The following is a 21,392-nucleotide window of genomic DNA, read 5'->3' on the forward strand; positions in this document are numbered from 1 at the left end:
CCTGGGGAGTTGGTCTGCTAGAAAGAACAGTTGCTGAAGACATTTGCTGATCTGATCAGGTCCAGTAATGAACAGCTAGTGCTGTGGCTAGAGACTGAAGTGAGAGTTTGCATAATATCTGTCCAAGACTGGTTTAATGTTAAAATCATTGCAGTGGTGGGTTGTTTGTTCCCTTGCATGTTGTTTTTAGTGTTGTGAGCAAGTCCTACGTGCTGATAATGCCAACATACCGAGCACAGAATTCACTGTGTGGTTCTCATCATGACTGTTTGGGATTCTTAATCATTTGAAGCAAATCTTCCATAAACACTTTCCCTTTTGCTCCTCAAGATCCTGTTTGCTCAGCATGCCAGAGCGAGGATGTCATCTGCAGGAGATGAGGCTTCCAGCTGCCTCATCCTCTTTGGAAGGCTTTGAATAGTGCTGTGACAGTGGAGTCAATAAGCAGAAAGCCTTGGATGAATGGAAGGGTTTAGGCTGGGAATTGCTGGTCCTGGAAAGCCTTGAGGGACACCATGGCTTTTTAGCTGGGAAGGAGTCTGGGCATGTAAATTATGGATACAGGCTGTGGGCACTATATGGTAGAGCCTTATCTTCTGCTGAAAGCTGCCTCTGTGAATAAACTTGCTATCCAGCTGTGGAAGTGATAATTTCTAAACCAAGATAAGATGGAAAGGTGCTGTGAAGCCAGAGCTGGGCGCTGTGTAGTTGTAAAGTATCAAAAAGTGTGGTGGTCATACGTCATCTTCTGTCAGCGACAGTGTTATCATCGCTGTTTGCCCAGATAAAAAAAGGTAAATTCTGCATTACAAAATCAAAAACTACAGAGATTGCTCGTGGAGCCTTATCTCCTTGCCTTTTCTTTTATCACCTTTTGGTTGTTTTAGCAATCTGGCCTTTTGTTTTGCAAATTTGTGTAGAGCCCTTTAGAGAGGGAAGTGCCCATAGATGTGGTGTCTGAAAAATCGTTTAAAAAGCCTTTAACAAGGTCAGACTTTTAAGTGAAAGGCAAATCTGCGTCATCCCTTTTTTTCCTCCTTTATTTTTTGGCAATATTTTTTCTGAGTTCGTGGTGGGAACTTCAAAAGTTTGAGGAAAAAGATGAAACCAATATCAGGTAATGCAGTCAGCTACATTTTAAATTCCTTTAGCCCTTCATGGGACAATTTTGGGAGCTTGAGGTATTTTTGTATCTGTGTGTTCTTTTCCAGCCTGTTTGAGCAGAGGTGGGGCTGGGGAAATGGTGTGTGCACTGTCACATCCACTCTGTGCCATTACACATGTAGTTCAGGCTCTTGAGAGATGCATGTCCAGTGGTTCCGAGGTGGAGGTTCGCCTAGGTGAACCTTGAATGCCAAGTTACATCGCAGAAAACAAATTTGTCTTGCACCCACCCTTTCCCTTCATCTTTTTGGCGATAAAGATCGTGAGAAAAAGGTGCTGTTACAGACAGCCCTTATCCACCGATGGTGTTAATGGCCTGATCACACCCCTTTTAATTAATGAATGGGAGAATGCCAGCCCGTGTCTTCGGTTTCTCCCATTCCTTGCGGGGCGGTGAGGGTGGTGCAGCCCCTGGGATCCTCTCAGCCCACGGAGGTGCCGGGAATTTGCCCCAAACCCTGCGTATCCAGGTGCCCATCAGGAGGCTGCGCGGCGCTCCCATGCAGGTGAGACAGGATGCAGCAAGATGCTGCCTCCAGACTCCTGCGCTGTTTTGGAGCCTTTTCGTGGTTCCCCCTGGCCGTGCTGCCTCAAGCCCGCGGTTTTCTCCTCGGTAGGTGCTGGATTGCACAGGTCTGCAGTGCCGGAGCTGCTGCTCCCTGGGGATTGGAGTTGCCAGGTCCTTATCTGGAGCCTCCCCTGGAGACACAGCCGGCCCGGACGCTGCTTGCCTTTCACCCGGGGGTGCTCAGCACAAGCCCTTGGACACCAGATTTGGGGGGGAAGATGGAAGCTGTTCAGGTGTTCATGCCCTGCTCCTTTGACAGCCTCTGTCTGTGAGTGATGCTTTGCCGGGCACCGTGCGCGGATGATTGTGGGGTTGGTTTGTGGTGGAGGTTGTGCTCTGGGAGTTGAGGATTGCTGTGCTCTGGACTGGCCACTGTCCTCTGCAGAGCCACAGCAGCTGGGCTGATGGTGACTTTCAGGAGGGGAAGACTCTATGTTTAAATATATATAAATATGTATGTCTCTTATTCTAAACCTTGATGGCAAAACTGCAGATTTGGGCTAACAGAGGTTCGGTTTCTGTGTAAAAAGACTTGGTGTATTATCACTGTTATAATATGGAAGTCTTTGAGGATACTTTAGGTTTGCAATTTAGGTACTTTAGGTTTGCAATTTTTCATCTCCCCTTTATCAGCAGTAGTAGTAAAGAATTGTAAAATGTGACCTTTGCAGCTTCTGGATTGAACCTTTTAATTTTACCTTGTTCCTTAACCTGGACAAGATCAAGCTTTCCAGGCTATACTGCAAGCTGTGTCCCCAAGTAAATGGGCATTCAAGCAGATCAACTTACGGCATTTTATTAAGTCAACACTCATGCAAAAGCCACCTCCAGAGCTTAATAATTATTTACTGAGTGCTCCTGGGTCATGAGAGAGGTTTTCATTAAGTTCAGAAAGCATTATGTTCAGCCACTTGTGAAGGTGTGTTTTAAAGACAGGAAGAAAAATGGAAAACTACTACATGGTGTACAACAACTTAAAAAAATTTCTGAGGCTTGAATATTTTTGTTTGTGGCGTTGGGTTTTGTTGGAGGGGTTTTGTGTGTGTGTGTGGGTTTAAAAAAATTTTTTTCCAAGCAGGTTGGTCCTCTGAATTAATTTCATTTGAAACTCAGCCCTTATCTCCTTGGTGTAGTAGGTGTGTGTAGTGGATGGACGTTGCAGGGTTTTGCCTTCCCTCCCCAACCAGGTGCACTCAGTGCATCCGAGCAGGTGGGTGGGTGCCTTTTGGGGTGTGTTCTGTTCTGTGAGTGCAGCCCATGGTGCAGGTCAGGATACAAAAGCATTGTAGGAGGCACAGAGAACATTTACCTCGATGATGGAGCAGGGGCAGGCAGCCTATTTCTTTAAATGTGTAACCTTCAAGTGCGGAAACCTTTCATGTAGGAGCCTGAAACACGGTCCCGGCTTTATTATAAAGGCTGATAAAGGTCTCCACACCGTTTTTGTAACTGCTTTGTCCTTGGCAAGCCAGGATGTAGGAGGGTGCCAAATCTTGAGCTTGTTTTTTTTTGCATTGATACTTCAAGCAGCGCCAGGCAGTTGGCGGTGAGCGGAGCGACGCTGTAACCCACAATCAATTATTAAATGTTAGGAATGAGGTACAAAGTGCTCCAGGGAAAATGCTGTAGTAGTTGGAGTCCCTTACCTTGGCTGAAGGGGAAAAGGGATTGTATAGGGTTTTTTTATTGTTTGTGGACTTTCTGTGTTTTGTTTTAGACTTTTTTTTTGAGTGGGGGTGGTGTGTGCAATCTGGCTCCTCCTTGCATTTATTTTGTTTTCTTTTGCTATTCTTCACTTTTCTGTTACTACTTTCTGAGGCAAACAGCATTGCTGGCTAGCAGGTCAGAAGCTAATACAGACATTGTTCTTCAGCCACATGTACAGTGCAGAGAACAAAAAATTTCTTGAGGTTTTACTGCTTGGTAGAGAGATTGAAAACAGAATTTGTAGAGATCAACTTTAATTTTCAAGAAACTCTAGTAATTTTCTCCAAGTGATGTTGGGAGCTGAGTGGTGGTCTCCTCTGAAAATGTCTTCTGGAGGTCAAGTATTTAAGTAACCACCATTATAGCACAGAACAAACTTAATCTTTAAAGCAAGGAGATGAGAGGTTGCCAACATGGCAACTCAAATGTGGATGCCTTTATTTTCTCTGTGAATAATTATGAATGGGCTAAGGGTAAGACATAAACAAAAGCGTTTAAATCCGGTGTTATTTCTTACCTCTGATATCTGGTGCAGCTCAGTGGATTTCTTGAGGTGCTAAATCTGCTTTTCTTGGCTGATTTCGCTGTGGACTAACCCATTAACAAACATTTGGCATGAATGGAGGGAAGAGAGCAGCAGCCTCCCTCTTATGTGCCATTTCTCAGTTAAGAGCAGGGAAGTCTATCCTGCCCAGAACAAGTGGCTTTGAAGGCTCTTTGTCTAATTTGTATAAGAAAAATTACACTGGAGACTTTTTTTTCTTAAAAATATTCAAAAGTAGTTAAAGTTTCCAAAGTAGTTAAAAAGCAAAGTTGAGTTAATTATATTTTTTTCCAGTTCAAAGTCTCCAGAGAAGTTTCTTAATCAATGCATAGATAGTGCAAAATAATGCATGTACATCAGATAACTCGTAACTAATGCATGTGAACCAGAGCATTTGTTTGATCAATTTATAGAATCTGAAAACAAAACTGTCCAACGAAAGATGAGTTTGTGTTTTTGCCTAAAGGGATAGATAAAATAATCAGTAAACATCTGGGAAGGTTATGGTCTCTGTAGGTCGATGGCAACAAAATCAAACTTGATTTTAATGTGATCAGTTACCTTTTATTATGTAATGGCTAGCTGCATAATAACTCATGTATGCAGTAGCTAACATTTCCCAGGCATCTGTGCAAAGGATATGTGATTTAAACTATTTAATAAAGCTTTATCACTTCATGATTAATTGGATTGGCTCATGACACATAACTAATAACTCCCAGTCTCTATTGCACTGTGCTTATTAGAGTGCTAATGGATAACTGGTTTAATCGTGTCAATTAAAAGGATGAGTCGGTTTCATTTATTGCAATTAGATGGTTTCCATAAACTGTTTGCAGGAAGTATCTGAATTGCATCGTGTATTAGCTGTGTGTGGGCTCTGCTGCTGGCTCCACGCAATCTGGGGGTGAATCAGTTCGTGTAGGGGAGTTTTGGATCCACGTGTCCACCCTGGATTGTTCTGTGGTACATGGCACCGAGCGTGGTCACGGGACATCTGCCTCTGCACCAGCATGGAAGGATCAAGAAGCTTTAAAAATGACCATTTCCAAAACTCTCTGCATGAAACTTTAGAAAATAGCACGTTTTTAATGGCTTCTTTGGTTGGAAAAGTGAGTTTCTGACAGCATGGTCATGGAACCCAAACCATGTTCTGTTCCTTCTATTCTATGCTTGAGATGAGCAGACATGGTGCAGAAGGGAAGCTGGATGGGAGAGTGACCTGTGTAATGCCTGGGACAGACTTAGAGGAAGAGGTACCAAATTTTCAAAGTGTTTTCCATGTTTGATCAGTGCCACTCATGGCAGGTAGAAGGAATGCTGGTGTGGGAGACTGTCATGCACACAGGAGGAGCTTTGCAGACACCTGGGAATAAATAGCAGGAAATCTGGCCATGTTCCTTCCCAGTGCTTGTGACAGAAGCATCTGGTTAGGCAGGCAGGTGTTGTGCAGCAGCTTTTATTCCAGAATAAGCATTATTTGAACTCACCTGCACTGATGGTGTGATGGTTGGGTGCCCATCTCCCTTTCTCAGTTAGTAATGGGTAGGATAAGAGGAGATGGCCCCAAGTTGTGCCAGAGGAAGTTTAGATTGAACATGACAAAGAATTTCTTCACTGGAAGAGTTGCCAAGCACTGGAGCAGCCTGTCAGGGAGATGGTTGAGTCACCATTGCTGGAGGTATTTAAAATTCACGTAGATGTGGCACTTGGGGACATGGTTTAGTGGTGGGCTTTGCAGTGCTGGGATAATGGTTGGACCTGATGATCCTGGAGATCTCTTCCAACCTAAACAATTCCATGATGCTGTGGCAGTAGCTGCAGTCTGGCAGCACGTGGCTGTCCACACTGTGTTCAGGGCTTGTCTGCCTCTTTGCCATGTGAAATACTGAGCAGAATTGCAGAGGAAATAAAGCCCGGGAGCATCCTCACCCTTTGGGGAAGAAGTTGGCAGAACAGCATTTTCTGGGACTGCCATCTCATTAAAAGTCACAATACTTGAAGCTTTTGTTTACAGTTTTTGATCAACAGTAGAGCCTTGAATCACCTGCAGGAAGATGGAAGTACACTTGGTGCAAGGAGGTAAAATAGTTGTGTGAGCAAGATGAGGCTCCTGGCAGGAGCTGTTTGAAATGCTGTGCAAGTAATTTCTCCTTCCTGCTCCCGCTCTTTCCCCAACATTTTTGTATATGGAAAGGTTCTTCTGAGATGGTTTCCAGCACACTTGGCTTTGGTAGGCGGAGAAACAGTTCAAAATGAAAGAAGGTGGGAGGAACTTCTGGGTTACCAATTTTGCAACATTAGGTATCTGTAAAAATTGCCAGTAGCACACAAATGAGAATGCTGACAAGTGTGGTACAAAACTGGCCTTTTTCCAACATGAGGAGAATGAATCCTTCCCTGAATGCAGCATTTGGGTGGATTTTTTCTTTTTTTTCTCTCATGTATTACAGTGGTCTCTGAGGTGGGATGCAGAGTGTTGTTAGTGGGCAGAAAGAAAATGTGAGCACTTCAGCAATACATGTATATAGTTCATAAATAAGTAAACATTTTGAGAATGCATGTTCAGACATTCCTGGTAGGAATGTGTAATCAAAACAATTGGGAGACCACTCATCTATAACTATCTTGGTCGTGGAAATAAAGCATCTCTTGGGTTTAGAAATGTTAAAGTGGTTCAGATGTGCAGCCAGAAAACAAGCTGCTGGATTTAGATGTGAGAATGCTTCACCCTTAATTGAAAAGGGAGTGTTTTTTACAAGTATCACAGTCAATGACTTGTCTTGAGCAGCTAATTAGTACGATTATTCCACAGCTGCATTAGTTTCACCACAAAGGTTTTCTCTTGTTTTATCAAAAGGATCAGTGTCTCTGTGAATGTTTCAACATGACAGGTCTTAAATAGCAAGATGGTCCCCTGCCTCCCTGCCCCCAAAATGTGTGCTCTGGAAGAGCAGAGTTTGATCTCTTGGGGCAGTAGGCATGGGTTCTCTTTTTTGTTTCTGCCCTGAACTGTGTTCAACATCAGTCCTAAACAAAGCCAGAAAACTTCCAGCAGTGCTGGCTCTGGCTGTCACAGCACGAGCAGCAAGACCTGGAAGGGATGCTGGCTCCCAGACTTGCGTGTCCTGCCAGCATCCCACAGGTATCAGCACTGGAGCCAGAGGTGGGGATTTCAAGAGCAGCTTCCTCCTAGCGCCAGGAGGGTTAGTGCTGGCTTGCCAAGGCATGGCCCATGGATTTTGGTTGTGCAGGCTAAAAAAATGATGAGTTGCTCTAGAAAGTGTCCATGGTGAAGTCCTATGGTCTGTTTGCCAATGGTGTAGAAATGTCTCTTAGGTGGTAAAGATGAGCTGTCTGCTGGCTTGGGCCAGCCTGTTGCTCTTTGTAAAGTATGACTGGAATAAAGCTGTTACTGTTGTTTATTTTGCCTGGCTTTTGTATCTGGAAGTGCTCAGAAGATGGTGGCAGGCCTGGGGTGATAGTTGAGTTTTTGGTAGAGATCTTTTTTTCTGACGCTGAAAAGTCACTGCCAGCAAGCCCAACCCTAAAGTAGCATTATGCAGGAAATAACTGAACTATGTTTTGTTGTTCATGGGAGAAGTAGATTTACTTTAATTTGAGTTAGGACTGGAGTATTATCCATACCAATCATTAGACTTGCTTCAGCTCTTTATTACTAAGGAAAAAGGAATAAATGTGCCTACTACTGTCTATAAACGCATTTGTTTTTCTCGTGGGTGTAAAATTTGAAAGAGCAAATGGCTCTTTACAGCTGGATGTTGGTGTTTGGGGAATGGTTTGGCTGCAGTCAGGTTAAGGCAGCCTAAGGTGGCTGCTGAGTACCTGCAGTAGGTCAGCTCCAACTTCCCTTTGCACGGAGCCGCGGATCCTCACCCATCGCGCCCCACGTTCCCCCGTAACTGCACCAGCTCTGGCCCCCAGAGCTGCCATCCCGCTTGGTGGAAGCTGAGCTGTCTTTCTCTGGTCTTCCCACAGCAATTCCGAGCATCCTGGCGCTTCCAAGCCTCCCTTAAGCTCCTCCAGCATGACCTCACGAATCCTGCTCCGACAGCAGCTCATGCGTGAGCAGATGCAGGAGCAGGAGCGTCGGGAGCAGCAGCAGAAGCAGCAGGCAGCCCAGTTCATGCAGCAGCGAGTGCCCGTGAGCCAGACACCTGCCATCAACGTCAGCGTGCCCACCAGCCTGCCCCCTGCCACCCAGGTGCCCATGGAGGTCCTCAAGGTACGCACCTTTCCGCTCAGGAGCTCCTCAAAACCCGCTTTGTTTACCAGGGACGTGGTTCTAAGCGTTTTCGGCGACCACCTTTTGCAAATAAGCTGCTCTCTGGCTTAGTTTGCAGCTTGTTCTGTTGGCCTGGTAGCAAAAAGTGGAAAAACTTTAAAAAAAAGTTTGTACAACTTTTGTTTTCTTTCAACTTTGAGATCGCCGGAGGGAGGTTTTGTAACAAAACTGAGTTTTCCGTCATTTTCCGTTTGGAAAACGCTTCTCCATTTTCTAGTGCTTAATTACTTTCAATACGAAGAAATTATTAGTAGATAACAAATCCATGTTTTGGTTTATAAAGGAAAACAATGAAATAGTTTTGTAAGATGGAGTCAAAACTCTTTACAAAAGAGTTCCTCAGAAAGCCTTAATCTGAAATATGGGTGAGTTTCCAGCTACTTGCAACGAGTCTTTGTAATCCTTTTTTTGTTTAAATGACTTGTTTGCGATTAGTAGCTTTGGATTCCTTGTCCCACTGGAAACTGTAGGAGCTTGTTAGTGTCCCTCTGTCAAAGGGCATGTAGCTTGCTAATTACTCAGGGAAAAACGTGCACAGCTATAAGAAAAGAGATAATTTCACGCACTGCTTCAATTCAAGTAGGCTGAAGCACCGTGAAATGTGTGAGTAAAACAATGTCAAATGTTCTGGAGAAGTTTGCTGACATATTTCATGAAAATACAATTTTCAGCAGTTTTGTAGAGTTTGCTCTGCATTATTGCTGCATCTTTTTATTACAGTTTGTTGTTTAGTCAGTGAGCATATTCTTACCACATAAGTTAGCTGAGCTTGGGAGCTTGGTGACAAACCGCTCATGTTGTGCTTTTTGCTGTTGTATACCGATGATATGCAGTCAGAAATTCAGTTTTAAAACAGACTTGCTGGCACAGGATTTTGAAGGGGTCTGTGTGACAGGTTTATGGGGAAAATATAAGATAATTTTATTTATTGAATCTGCATTATGATGTTGTGTTGCCAGCACTAAAACTAACACTTGATTTGGGATCGTAGAGTCATAATCCAGTATGTGATCGAGGAGCAAAAAGGCAGCAGTTGAATTTTGAATTTTATTTCTCCATAAACACACATTTCCATTAAAAATTAAATATAATATTCTTTGAACATGTGAGCATATGTCTATAGTAAGGAGTCTGAAATAGTCTGGGAAGAATTGTTTTGTCTAATGTTTGTGTATTACTCACGATGTTTGTGTATAATAATTTCTTCAGCTTGTTTCCAGGTTATGGCTGTAGTTATAATTCAGGTTCAGCAGATGTGTAGGTGCTATGAAATAGGGTTTTTTTTGTGATACACCTAGCTAAATAAACATATTTTACTTATATATGTTTATTACATATATACTTACATTATGTTTTTTACATCCTTTCATCCTAATCTGTTAAAATATGAGTTTTAGGGTATTTTTCAAGTACTGTGAAAACTTGTCAGAAAGTGTTTACTTTTTTGATGATACTTTACTGATAAGGAAGGAATATAACATCTTGAAGAAGCATTTGCAGTTGTCATTATTGTTCATTTTACAAATGCCTCTTTCTATGGGAGAGGAGGGAAGGCAGCCCTTGATTTCTGAGGGACAGACTTCAGAAATCTCTTCAGCCAAAAGGTGATGCAAATGGGGTTCCTGGGACCTGGCTTGCCACAGGATCTGTGTGCAAAGCTGTAACCTGCTGAAGCATTGCTAGGAAACTTCACCCACAGGACTTGAACCTGAACCCTTGTCCCTTAGGATTCCAAAATTTGTTCCCCATTTCCCTCTGATGGAGAAGAATCTCCTGGAAGGAGTTAGGACACTTCTCCTTCTCTTTAGCCCAAATAAGAGTGCATGACCACGTATAATAAAACATTAGGAGAATATGTCCTTAAGCAGTTTGTAAAATAAAACTAGTTACTGGCAACAGCTACCTTTTGGCAATGGAATTCCATTTTGAAGGTGATAGTTGTGGAAATATCAGCAACCTGCTGGACCAAAAATGTCTGTCTTCTCATCACCTACATTTCCATAAGTAACAGTCAAAATCAGCAAAACCAAGTCCTCTGGGACTCTGCCTGTGAGAGGACAGAAAAACTGCAAAACTGAGGAAAACAGCAAAGCTGCTTTGCATGGCTTTGCTGCTTGTGTTTCTCGTGGAGGAAAGCAGAGGAAGATTCACCCTTTTATCCTTACTCATAACAGTGGACCAGTTCTGTACAAAAAAAAATATTAGTACAAAATGTTTGAAGTCCTGATCTTCCTGAAAATTACCACTGAGGCTTCAGTGAGAGTAAGATTTGGCAACAGATCCATAGAGTTTTCTTTGTGGTTTTTGGGGGGGATTGTTTTGGGGTTTATTTTTTTTGATTTGTTTTTCCAAATAGGATATTTGGCTCAAAAGCTGAGATTAACAATAACTCAGGATCTTCCTGGTGCCAGTGTGCTGACAGCCAGCTCTGGCTGCAGTGACATCATTTCCCTGCAGCTGCTTTTTACACTTCAGTTGTTTTTTAGCTGTAGACAAATTTTCCATATGAGCTGTACAGAAGTTTTAATAGATAAATAGGGAGCTAAGTTGCTAACTTTACTATCCATATGGTCTGAATTTAGTGACCATAAACAATGGGAAATAAAAAAGGAGGTTTTTTACACTTTCAGGAATTTTAACCTGCAAGGCAACTTTGTTTAAAAGTGATCTTTTTCAATGTTACTTCACAAACAACACCAAATCTAGCAGCTGGTTTTGTTGTGTTTGCTTGCTTGTTTGTTTTGGTACTTTGCATCAAAAAATCCCACTCTAAGCCTGTTGAATTTGTCAGTGTTTAGTGGTTTTAATTATGTTGTGTGACTTGCCCTTTCACCCATATCTCACAGTGTGAGAAGGAGAGTAATACTTGCATATCTGAGGATGGTAATTCAGAATGACTGGTTTAAAAGGAAGCCAGAGGTGTTAATGAGCTTGGATTTTATATTTGTTTTCAAGATGTCCATTTAGAAACAATACAGAAAGAGAAATATGTACTAATCTATGTCACGTTGCATAGGCATCTCCAAATTGCATAACATTTTATGCTCAAGGCCATGTGAATAAATTGGATTTCATTTTCTTGAGTAATGACTTCTCATTGCATCACTCTTCTGCCAAGTAATGTAGCTTGGCAAGGTAGGAGATGACCTGCTGGAATTCGAATTTTGCATTGCTTTGTGCTGCCTAATTAAGAGATGGTCTGAGAGTAGGTTTGATGCTTTTGGAACAGTATCCCTTCAACTCTGATAGCAAAAGGAAGATTTGTTACAGCTTGTGGTTATCCTTCTGCAGAGCTGGGGTTGGCTTCCTGGGCTGGTTTGTCTTTGAGCACCTTCTCATCCATCTCCAGCACTACTGAGACATGTCACCAGGAATTCTTTGCTTCTGCTGTAACTCACCTTCTTTCTCTGCCTTGGAAATAGGAATATAACATAAAAAATTATTTATTGTAGTTTCAAGCCCTAGTAAATCCCTTTAAGGATGGGATCCCATAAGGACGCATGGGTCCCATAAGGACCCATTCCTTATGTTTTTATTTATTTATATTTAAAAGGATTAGCATCTTTGCAAAAAGTTCATTTTAAAACGGAACTGTTGCTGTGCTATGTGACTTGTGTAGCTTTGCCTGATTTTTGGATCAAGCTTACTGTATAGAAGTATGACACAATCCCCTAAATCCTTTGAACCTACCTGTCCAAAAGCCAGTGTGGCACTGCAGAATCTGTGGCTGGTGTGTGTGTGCTCCATTGGAGAGGAGCACAGGAGCATCCTCAGGAGGCAGAACAGGCTCTGTGTGTGCTCCATGGGGGCAGCAGCACAGGAGCATCCTCAGGAGGCAGCACAGGCTGGTGTGTGTGTCCCCTCCATGGGGGCAGGAGCATCCTCAGGAGGCAGCACAGGTTGGTGTGTGTGCTCCATGGGGGCAGGAGCATCCTCAGGAGGCAGCACAGGCTGGTGTGTGTGCTCCATGGAGCAGGAGCATCCTCAGGAGGCAGCACAGGCTGGTGTGTGTGCTCCATGGAGCAGGAGCATCCTCAGGAGGCAGCACAGGCTGGTGTGTGTGTCCCCTCCATGGAGCAGGAGCATCCTCAGGAGGCAGCACAGGCTGGTGTATGTGTCCCCTCCATGGAGCAGGAGCATCCTCAGGAGGCAGCACAGGCTGGTGTGTGTGTCCCCTCCATGGAGCAGGAGCATCCTCAGGAGGCAGCACAGGTTGGTGTATGTGTCCCCTCCATGGAGCAGGAGCATCCTCAGGAGGCAGCACAGGCTGGTGTGTGTGCTCCATGGGGGCAGGAGCATCCTCAGGAGGCAGCACAGGCTGGTGTGTGTGCTCCATGGAGCAGGAGCATCCTCAGGAGGCAGCACAGGCTGGTGTGTGTGCTCCATGGAGGCAGGAGCATCCTCAGGAGGCAGCACAGGTTGGTGTATGTGTCCCCTCCATGGAGCAGGAGCATCCTCAGGAGGCAGCACAGGCTGGTGTGTGTGCTCCATGGGGGCAGGAGCATCCTCAGGAGGCAGCACAGGCTGGTGTGTGTGCTCCATGGAGCAGGAGCATCCTCAGGAGGCAGCACAGGCTGGTGTGTGTGCTCCATGGAGGCAGGAGCATCCTCAGGAGGCAGCACAGGTTGGTGTATGTGTCCCCTCCATGGAGCAGGAGCATCCTCAGGAGGCAGCACAGGCTGGTGTGTGTGTCCCCTCCATGGAGGCAGGAGCATCCTCAGGAGGCAGCACAGGCTGGTGTGTGTGCTCCATGGGGGCAGGAGCATCCTCAGGAGGCAGCACAGGCTGGTGTGTGTGCTCCATGGAGCAGGAGCATCCTCAGGAGGCAGCACAGGCTGGTGTGTGTGTCCCCTCCATGGGGGCAGGAGCATCCTCAGGAGGCAGCACAGGTTGGTGTGTGTGCTCCATGGGGGCAGGAGCATCCTCAGGAGGCAGCACAGGTTGGTGTGTGTGCTCCATGGAGGCAGGAGCATCCTCAGGAGGCAGCACAGGCTGGTGTGTGTGTCCCCTCCATGGAGCAGGAGCATCCTCAGGAGGCAGCACAGGTGGCTCACGGCCAGCACCGGCCCACAGAATTGCAAATCAGTTCCACTGAAAATATTACCAGTTCTTGCAGGATTGAAAACATTTCTGGTGGGCAGCTGACACCCAGCCCTCTGCATGTCTCACTAAGCAGATGGAAGGTGGAAAGTGAAGGGTGAACATTTCTTCCCTCTGGCCCTCCATGGTGCTTGTTGGCGTTCCTCGGTGCGTGGATGTGACACTTGCTGTCATGGTTCTGATGTGATGCACCAGGTCACAGGCTGATGGAACCTAAACTGGGGATGTGCTCTGGGTTCCTGTCCCTGCTGCTGGATGCAAATACTCCCAGGGATGAGGCTGCTGCACATCCCCTTCCTCCTGAGTGTTGTCACACCAAGTACATAGCATGACAGAAATCTGCTGGACTTCTTACACCTCTCTCTCCTTCTTTATCTGCCTTTGGGGTTTGTAGAATATAACTTCTTTGGCACAGATGGGAGATGGTTGATACCACTGCCAAGATCAGCCTCCAGGGCTGCAGTGGGAACCTGCAGTGGTACAGATATCTTTGGAGAGCTGCATAAATGCTTTGCAGGTGATAAGGTAAAAGCAGGTCTCCTCACCAGCAGGTCCGTTTCATCCCCTTTTAGCTTGTTTTTGGAGAATAAGGAAACAGTTCCCTTGCTCCAGGGTCCTGCTTTGGGGATCTACATGTTGAGGTCTCTGCTTTCTGGGCAAAAATCTCTACTTGTGCATATACTGCCAGCCCTTGCTAATAGGGCAGTTCACCCCAAAATATACACATGTATATTTTATATATATATGTATCTAAAACATATGTATGGAAGCATAGGCCACAAACTCAGTTTTAATGTTTCTCCTTAAGGCATTTTAATAGTCTATCTCCATACAACAATGCTTATAATATGTGAAATATTAAAAAAATTTATCTGCCACTGAAGCCCTCACTTTGGATTCCCCCTGCTAAACTGCCTGGGTTTGTGTCCTCACGGTAGATATTAATTGCTCTTTTGGTGCCAGAATTTCATCATGGCCTTTCTTTCTTGTCCTGAGCAAAGCCTAGAGCCCAATCCTGTGTACTGGATTCCCTCTCTTGCTTTGTTATTCCAACATCTTTGCCCACCTCATGGCAGTACTGTGGGCTGATCACTGCTGATACCAGAGTGAGTGTGGTTGTCTTCTGCTCAGGGCCATCCCATTGCTGCAGTTTGTGCTCATCTTTTTGTGTTCCCACTTTTTCTGAGTGCACAGGAGTGCAGGCAGCCAGCCTTGCCTCTCTCCTTCACCCTCATGTCATCACTCACTCAGACTTTAAATGTGCCACCACGATAATCCCTGCATCAGAAACACTGTATTTCTTCATTTTTGAAATGCCAAGCATTTCTTCCATTTGATGTTAATGACTGTTGGGCATATATTAAAAAAAGTACCTCCTCCTGTTTTTTTTTAAGGTGCTTATTCCATAGATTGACCTGTGGAAGCTGTGCCTGGCAGGGAAGGCTCAGCAGCTGGCACTTGTGTTCTTGGTGTAATAATTACCATAAGACTTCATTGTGTGCAGGACTTATCTCACAGTTCTGAAGAACAGAACAATGGGATGGCAAGATAGATATGTGGCAATGCCTGCCCCAGCAAATGTCTGTTTGTGGACATGCTTATCTGATTAAAAGTTAATTTAATCTCACCTGACAATGGTAGATAGTGGTGTGTACTGGTGTGTTAGGTAAGCCTGGTGTGTATTTCTAATCAAGAACTTAGACAAGTGATTTGCCAGACTAAGTCTTGGTGAGCTGCAGATAAAGCATTTAAACTAAGGTTACTTACACTTGGTGACATACTCTAAGTCATCAGCAAAGAAGAACTTGCATTTAGCTACAGAACCACTAAAGTCTGCCTTGCCTCTTCAGCTTTCATGTAAGTAAAAGTATCTCTCTGGTCTAAAATCTTTTGCTTACTCAGTGGGTTGAAAGCAGTTTTAAAACAAGCACTAGTGCTCGAGGTCTGCATCAGAAATAGAGGTAAAATGTAAACTCTTGCTTAACACCCAGGGTATTAGACATTAAAAATGCATGGAATTCAAGGGGGCAACATACTTCTGTGTACAAGTATCTGATGGTTGATTGCTAGTGCAAAACACTGCTCTCACCCTTCGTCCCAAATGCCCTTTTCCTATGCATGCAACATGTGTGCACTTGGCTCTTGAGGGAAATGGTTGTTGCTGATAAGGGTGTCTGATTTTCCATCTTGTTTCTTCAGTTGTGGCACAAAAATGCAGCTCCCAAAGTTGGGGGACAAACTGTGCTGCTGCTGGGGTTGAGAAGATTTCTTGGGAAAGTGATGTGAGCAGAGTGGGGAAAATAGGTGAGAAACTGCTCCTCATCACAGAGCTCTTGCCTTGCAAGTTCACAGTAGTTGCCTGGAAGTTTGAAATAACTTATTTGCCATGGAGGAAATCAGGATATACTCAGACAAAATGATGCGGACAGTTGGAAGTCCAAGCTCTGATTGCTCCTTGGAAATTCTTGCTGGTTTATATCCTAGTTGGTGGTCTTGAGGATTTGCTGTCTTCCCACTGGCAGGGGAACATCCACAAAATTAAGAAGAGCTTGCTAAGTTCGGTCTGTTACAGCTTCAAAGCACTCTTTTTTTTTTTTTTAATGGTCTAGACATATTATCTGCTGGCTGAGTTACCAGACCTTGGGAAAATGATGGTTCACCATGTGTCACTGGCTGTTTTGGACCTGCGGAAGATGAGTTAATCTTGTGCAGATTAAGATTTGTAGGTGCCCATAGCTGTGGGTATTAAGAGCATTGATGAGGCTCCACAGCCCCCAGGTTTTAGCAGCTGGTACCAAGTCCTTTGTCAGGCAACATGAATTTAATAACCACCTTACTCCTGGAGCCAAGGCTGTAAGAGGAGGGGGTGAGTGCTGGTCACTGCAGTTGTGTTTGCTGAAGCCATGGCTTAATTTAGCAGAAAATAATGCCCAGAGCCACACACAGTGCTGGCAAATGTGGGAGCTAGGGGGAGATCCAGGGGGGCCTCTGCTGACACCTTTGATAGGCCTTAAATTTTAAATGTGAAAACTCAGATCTGCTTAAAGTAATCGTTGGGTATTAGGTATACTCACAAATATTTCAGTTCTTCAGCTGGTTTGGCAGCATTATTCTCTGAGATGCTGAACCTGTGTAGTGAATGAATTCAAAGTGACAAGCTGGAGGCATTCCTGCCATTCAAGAGAGGCTTAAGGAATTTCTTATTGGCTAAATTACAAATATGTAGCATTTTGCCCAGCACTGCATGGCAATTTCAACCTGCCTGACCGTGACAAGATTAGTACTTTTCCTCCCTTTCCCCAGCAGTAATTTTTTTTTTTTTTAAATTAGATTAAGAAGTACCAGGCAGAGATGCAAAAGCTTGAAAGAGTGAAAACCAGCCTTACCTTGAATGATTCTGTCTGTCATTGGATTGGTTCCTTAATTAGCCCCATGTCCTTTGACCTCTTGAGAAATAAGTAAGGGATAAATTTGGGGATAAAGACAAAGACGCCTGGAGATTTACCACACACCGCTAGGTAATTCATCAAGGAATGTTGGTAATTAGCCCTGCCTCTTTCCTTTCTGGCTCATTTAATAAAACTGGTTGATTTAAAATAATGCCTGCTGGTTCATTATCAACTACTTTAAGAGCCAAGTTATGAACTTGAAACAAAACCCAGTATTGTGTTGTCTGCAAAGGACCTGGCAAGTGTGTTTTGTTTTGTTTTTTATAAAAAAAGAAATTGCTCTGTCTGGTCATCAGTCTCCCCAGCTTGATAATTAAATATTACTTTGTTTGGATTACGATTTGGCTTTTTGGGTGTATTTATTCCTGGTGTCTGCTGCTGAGAGGCAGAGAAGAGGGGAACAAATCCAAGATCTTGAAAAGGTACATGTCAGATGGTGTTAAGAAAGCATGGCCTGATGGAATTCAGCTGAATAAGGACTTTACAATAGTAGTAGTTGTCCAGTTGAGGAAATGGGCAACTGTTTTAACCCTTTATCTCTCAGAAGTGAGTGCCAGCTAAGTGTCTTGTTCTTTGAGCAAAATGATCCATTTCATTAACCCATCTCTTTATTGCTTGTAATGGCAGTTTTCCCTGAGCAGAGGACAGAACTCATCTAGTTTGTACCAGTCTCTCTTTTTCTTTAAAGATGGGAATAGCATTACTTGGAAGTTAAGTGAGAGGCTCAGGCCAGCGCTGGATCAGCACTGCTGCCTTTGCAGTGTCTGGGAGAGTTTCTCAGTGTCCACTTGGAGTTTGTTACAGCAACACTTGCTGGCCAGGAGACCTGGTTGGGTCAGTCTGCCTGAATGAAAGAATGAGCTTACTGTAAACCTTCCTTTAATAATTCATGTCAGACTTAGGTTGCAACACCTCTGAAACTTGTTTCAGGAGAAGCTGGCAGTGCTGGCCTGCTGATGGAATCCTCTGTAAGAATTTCTGAGCATGGAACCTCTCAGTATCACTTGGAGCAGAATTGGATGCAGTGTTTCAGTGCAAATAAGAAAGAACATCCTCCTGCTCATCTTCCATCCATCTCTTTTCCATCCCCTGGGGTAGTGCTTATTCTTGGAATCTTGTGTTCCATCGATGCTTTTGTGACCCAGCAAAACTACGTGTCTGCTTTTGTATACTTGGCAGATTAATAAATAAAAGAAGATATTAAATGTGATGGCCTCTGTGGAAATACAACTCTGCCAGTGATTCTTTTGTCACCAATGATAAAAATAACTTGCTGCTGCAAACAGTTGCAGGGAGGCCTCTGGGGTGTTGGGATAACAGCTCAACCCTGCAGGTTGTCACTGGATGTTCTGCCACTGGATGCCAGTTACCTGCTTATTTATTATTTTGAGACCCGTTAATAAACTCTAATAGTTAAATTGATTTTAAACTAGGTTTGTTTTTTCCAGCGTGTAATGATGTAGAACAGAAAATCAAGTATCTTTTAACCAAAATGACCCCAACAAACAAAATTCTAATACCAGTTTTTGTAAAGTTAGAGTGTGCATGCCAAATTAATAGTTTGGGTTTTACACATCATCCTATTAGAACATACTGGAACAATATTTATTATGGACCTCTGTGACTTTGAGTCCTAGACTTACTGAATATCAGTAGTTGAAGTTCCAGTCAGATGTTTGAAAATTCTTGTGTAAGTTATATAATGCAAACAGATTATTTTTGAGTTGGTCCCCAGCAGCAGGCACTTCCACATCAGCATTACAGTAATTTAACAGTAATTCATAGTGCTGCACTTCCATAATTTCTCAGCAGATGGCATTACGGTTTCCAGGACTGTGTATTCCTTGGGAAAGCTCTCAGCTGCCAGGGAATTCATCATTTTGAACTATTCTCTTCACCAGTCAGGGCTAATACTCAGCTGTAAGCCTGTTTTGACACATTATATTAATCGTGTTGTTTGGTTGTGTTGTTGTATTTTATTTTCCCAGAGGTGCCTTTAATCCATTAACCAGGTAAAAAGCTGTATGTGATAGTTATTGCATTAAAAAACTAAGGCAAGCTGCCTGTTTTTAAATAAAACTGCTCCTGGTGTCTAGCAGAAGAAATAAACTTTTTCAGCAGGTAAGACTAGAACATTAGAAAAGGTTAAAAAACAATGTTTTCTATTGAACATTCCCAATCCTCAAAGCTATGTAAGACACAACTGTTCTGTGTTAAATTCTACCCGCTTCCTGCTTTGTGACATAAATTCTGGATTTTGTAGAAAATGTCAGCTAGTGAAAGAAAAATCATTTGGAGCAGAATTTGATGCCTTTGTGGAAACAGTAACAAATATTAGTGTGTTCCTAAATAAAGGTGGCTTGCAGAGCACAGAAGGCATCAGGTGTTTTTGGGCACCCCTCCTGTGTGCATCCCTGGCTTCTGGGGATGTTTTTGTCACTGACCTGGCTGGAATCCGTGTCCTGTCCCCCATGGACACTCTGACATCAGCAGGAGCGTGTCTTGCGTGTCTGAAGAAACCAAAGTTTCAAAGAGCTGGTTTTTCTGTCTGGGAACAGTGTGCTCCTTGTGTCTGTCTGTGTGTCCATCCTCGCTCTCCTCCTGGGTGCAGAGAGGGGCAGATCTGCTCACCAGGGAGCATCACAGGCCGTGCCTGTGCCATGGATCCAGAATGAGCTTGGGGCACCGGGAGTTATCCTGACCTACAGTCCAAACCACTCCTTTCATCTCAGAGGAAGCTTGCAAGTTAAGCAAGGCAAATCAAAGCTTGTATTTCAGGATGCCTTCCTAAAACTCACCCAGAAGTTCCTGGTTGAAACCAAAACTAAATTTTGTTAGTAGACATAATGGCTGGCTGTGAATTAAATCTCTCTGTTCTGTCAGAGGAAAATAGCAGTGTTCTTCTTGGAAATTAGTCCCTTCCTTGAAGACATTTGAAGGCTGAGGTGTAGCAAACAGCCTGTCTGCCTCTCTCAGGTCTTCATGAAGCTCATGCCAAGACCTGCAGGCAACACACTAAATTTTAAGACTACTTCTGACTTCCTCAGGCTGGACTTGCCTGCTTGTGTTTTTTTTCTACAGGTGTGTGGACTTCTTTTTCTTCTTTCTTTTTTTTTTATTTTTTTTTGTCAATTTGGGCAGCTTTTTCCAGTTGGTAAACTTTTTCCAGTTTACCAATATCAGTGATCCAGAGTGCCTTTGCCCTTAACCAGCATCTCTGTCCTGATAGCACCTAAGTGATAAACCTGCTTTTGGGGAGACAGCTTGTTTTTACTGGGTGGGGGGAAGACCTGCTGTTAGTTCTGCTACAGCCTCATGTGAATCAGGGCTGTTCTGTTGAGCAATGTTAACATTTCAGAAGCTGCTTTAAAATTAATTATAACAGTGCTTTAAAGTTCATTTTTGGCTTGTTAAACAGAAAATTCTGAGGAGTGAAACTTCTGTTTAAAAAATCATGGCAATCATCTATATTATCAAAAGTTACTGATTGAAGACTTGTCCATTGAGCTGTCTGAAAGCATTGTTTGTTATACACAGTTTTGCTTCCTGACTGCCACCAAAACCATACTTTGCTGAAATACTTGTGAAACAGTTTAGGGAGGGAATAAAATGACCTTGAATGAATCAGCTCTTGTGCGTGGCAATCGTAAGCCTTCCGTGCTCTTTGCTTTCCAAAAGGAAATGAATTCTGGACCACAGGCACCATTCATTGCAGGGCACTTAATGGGCTCCATTCACATCAAAGTTCATATATTCCTTAAGGCTTCAGCCCTGTATTGTTTGCTGTGTAAAAGGAAAAATACTATTTAATCATGCTACTTTGGCTTTTCAAAAGAGTTTATCCTTTTTGTACACTGGCTTTTTGAGGGAAGGAGTGATTCCTTCTGCTCTGGAGTGCTGCTTATGCCATTAGTGGTGGCTCTGTGCAAAGTGCCACTTCCTCCATGGGTCACTGTTCCAAATTGCTTTCTGCCTTTCCCTGCACTGCTTGATCTAAGACATGAGGAGAAAGCTTCCAGCCAGGGCTTCTGCAGGATTATTCTTCTCTCTGAACTTGCACCTTCCCCAAGGAAATGTGTTAATTACATTTGTCTGCCTTGGTTAAAGGCTGCAAGGGCTGAGTTGGGTCTCAGTGGCTCTGCATGATCTCAGCACAGTTTGGATGCTCCTCCTTGGATGCAGGGTGAGGAATGTGCTGATTGCTACTGGAGCCAGGGAACAATGGCAGATAACTGTTAGAGGAACCCAGTTCAACTTTGTGTTTTCCTCTCTGGTAGCTGCAATTCCATAAAACATGTCCAGGTAGCTATTCCTGCCAGCTGTACATAGTCAACTCAGAAAAAAATCAAAAGCAGCTTTGACTGTTACTCAGGCATAGAATCCTGGAATGATTTGGGTTGGAAGGAACCTTAAACATCATCTAGGCCGATCCTCCTGCCATAGAAAGGTGACTTGTTAAAAATCAGTTTAGTGGTTTTGTTTACCTGGGTTGTTGGTGTGGTCCTGCAGACATCTGTACCTGTGTCACAGGGAGCTGCTGTGGCAGGGCAGGAA

General features: G+C 43.8%; 1 protein-coding gene across 1 annotated transcript in view; it reads left to right on the forward strand.

Annotated features, from left to right (window-relative positions):
* MITF (melanocyte inducing transcription factor) overlaps positions 1-21,392 on the forward strand; it is a 116,955-nt gene that overhangs the window by 65,815 nt on the left and 29,748 nt on the right. The window contains exon 4 of the mRNA XM_058812762.1: positions 7,983-8,229. Coding sequence (XP_058668745.1) covers positions 7,983-8,229 — 247 coding nt within the window. The remainder of the gene's footprint in view (positions 1-7,982; positions 8,230-21,392) is intronic.

This window comes from Ammospiza caudacuta, chromosome 12, assembly GCF_027887145.1.
Source record: "Ammospiza caudacuta isolate bAmmCau1 chromosome 12, bAmmCau1.pri, whole genome shotgun sequence".
NCBI lineage: Eukaryota > Metazoa > Chordata > Aves > Passeriformes > Passerellidae > Ammospiza > Ammospiza caudacuta.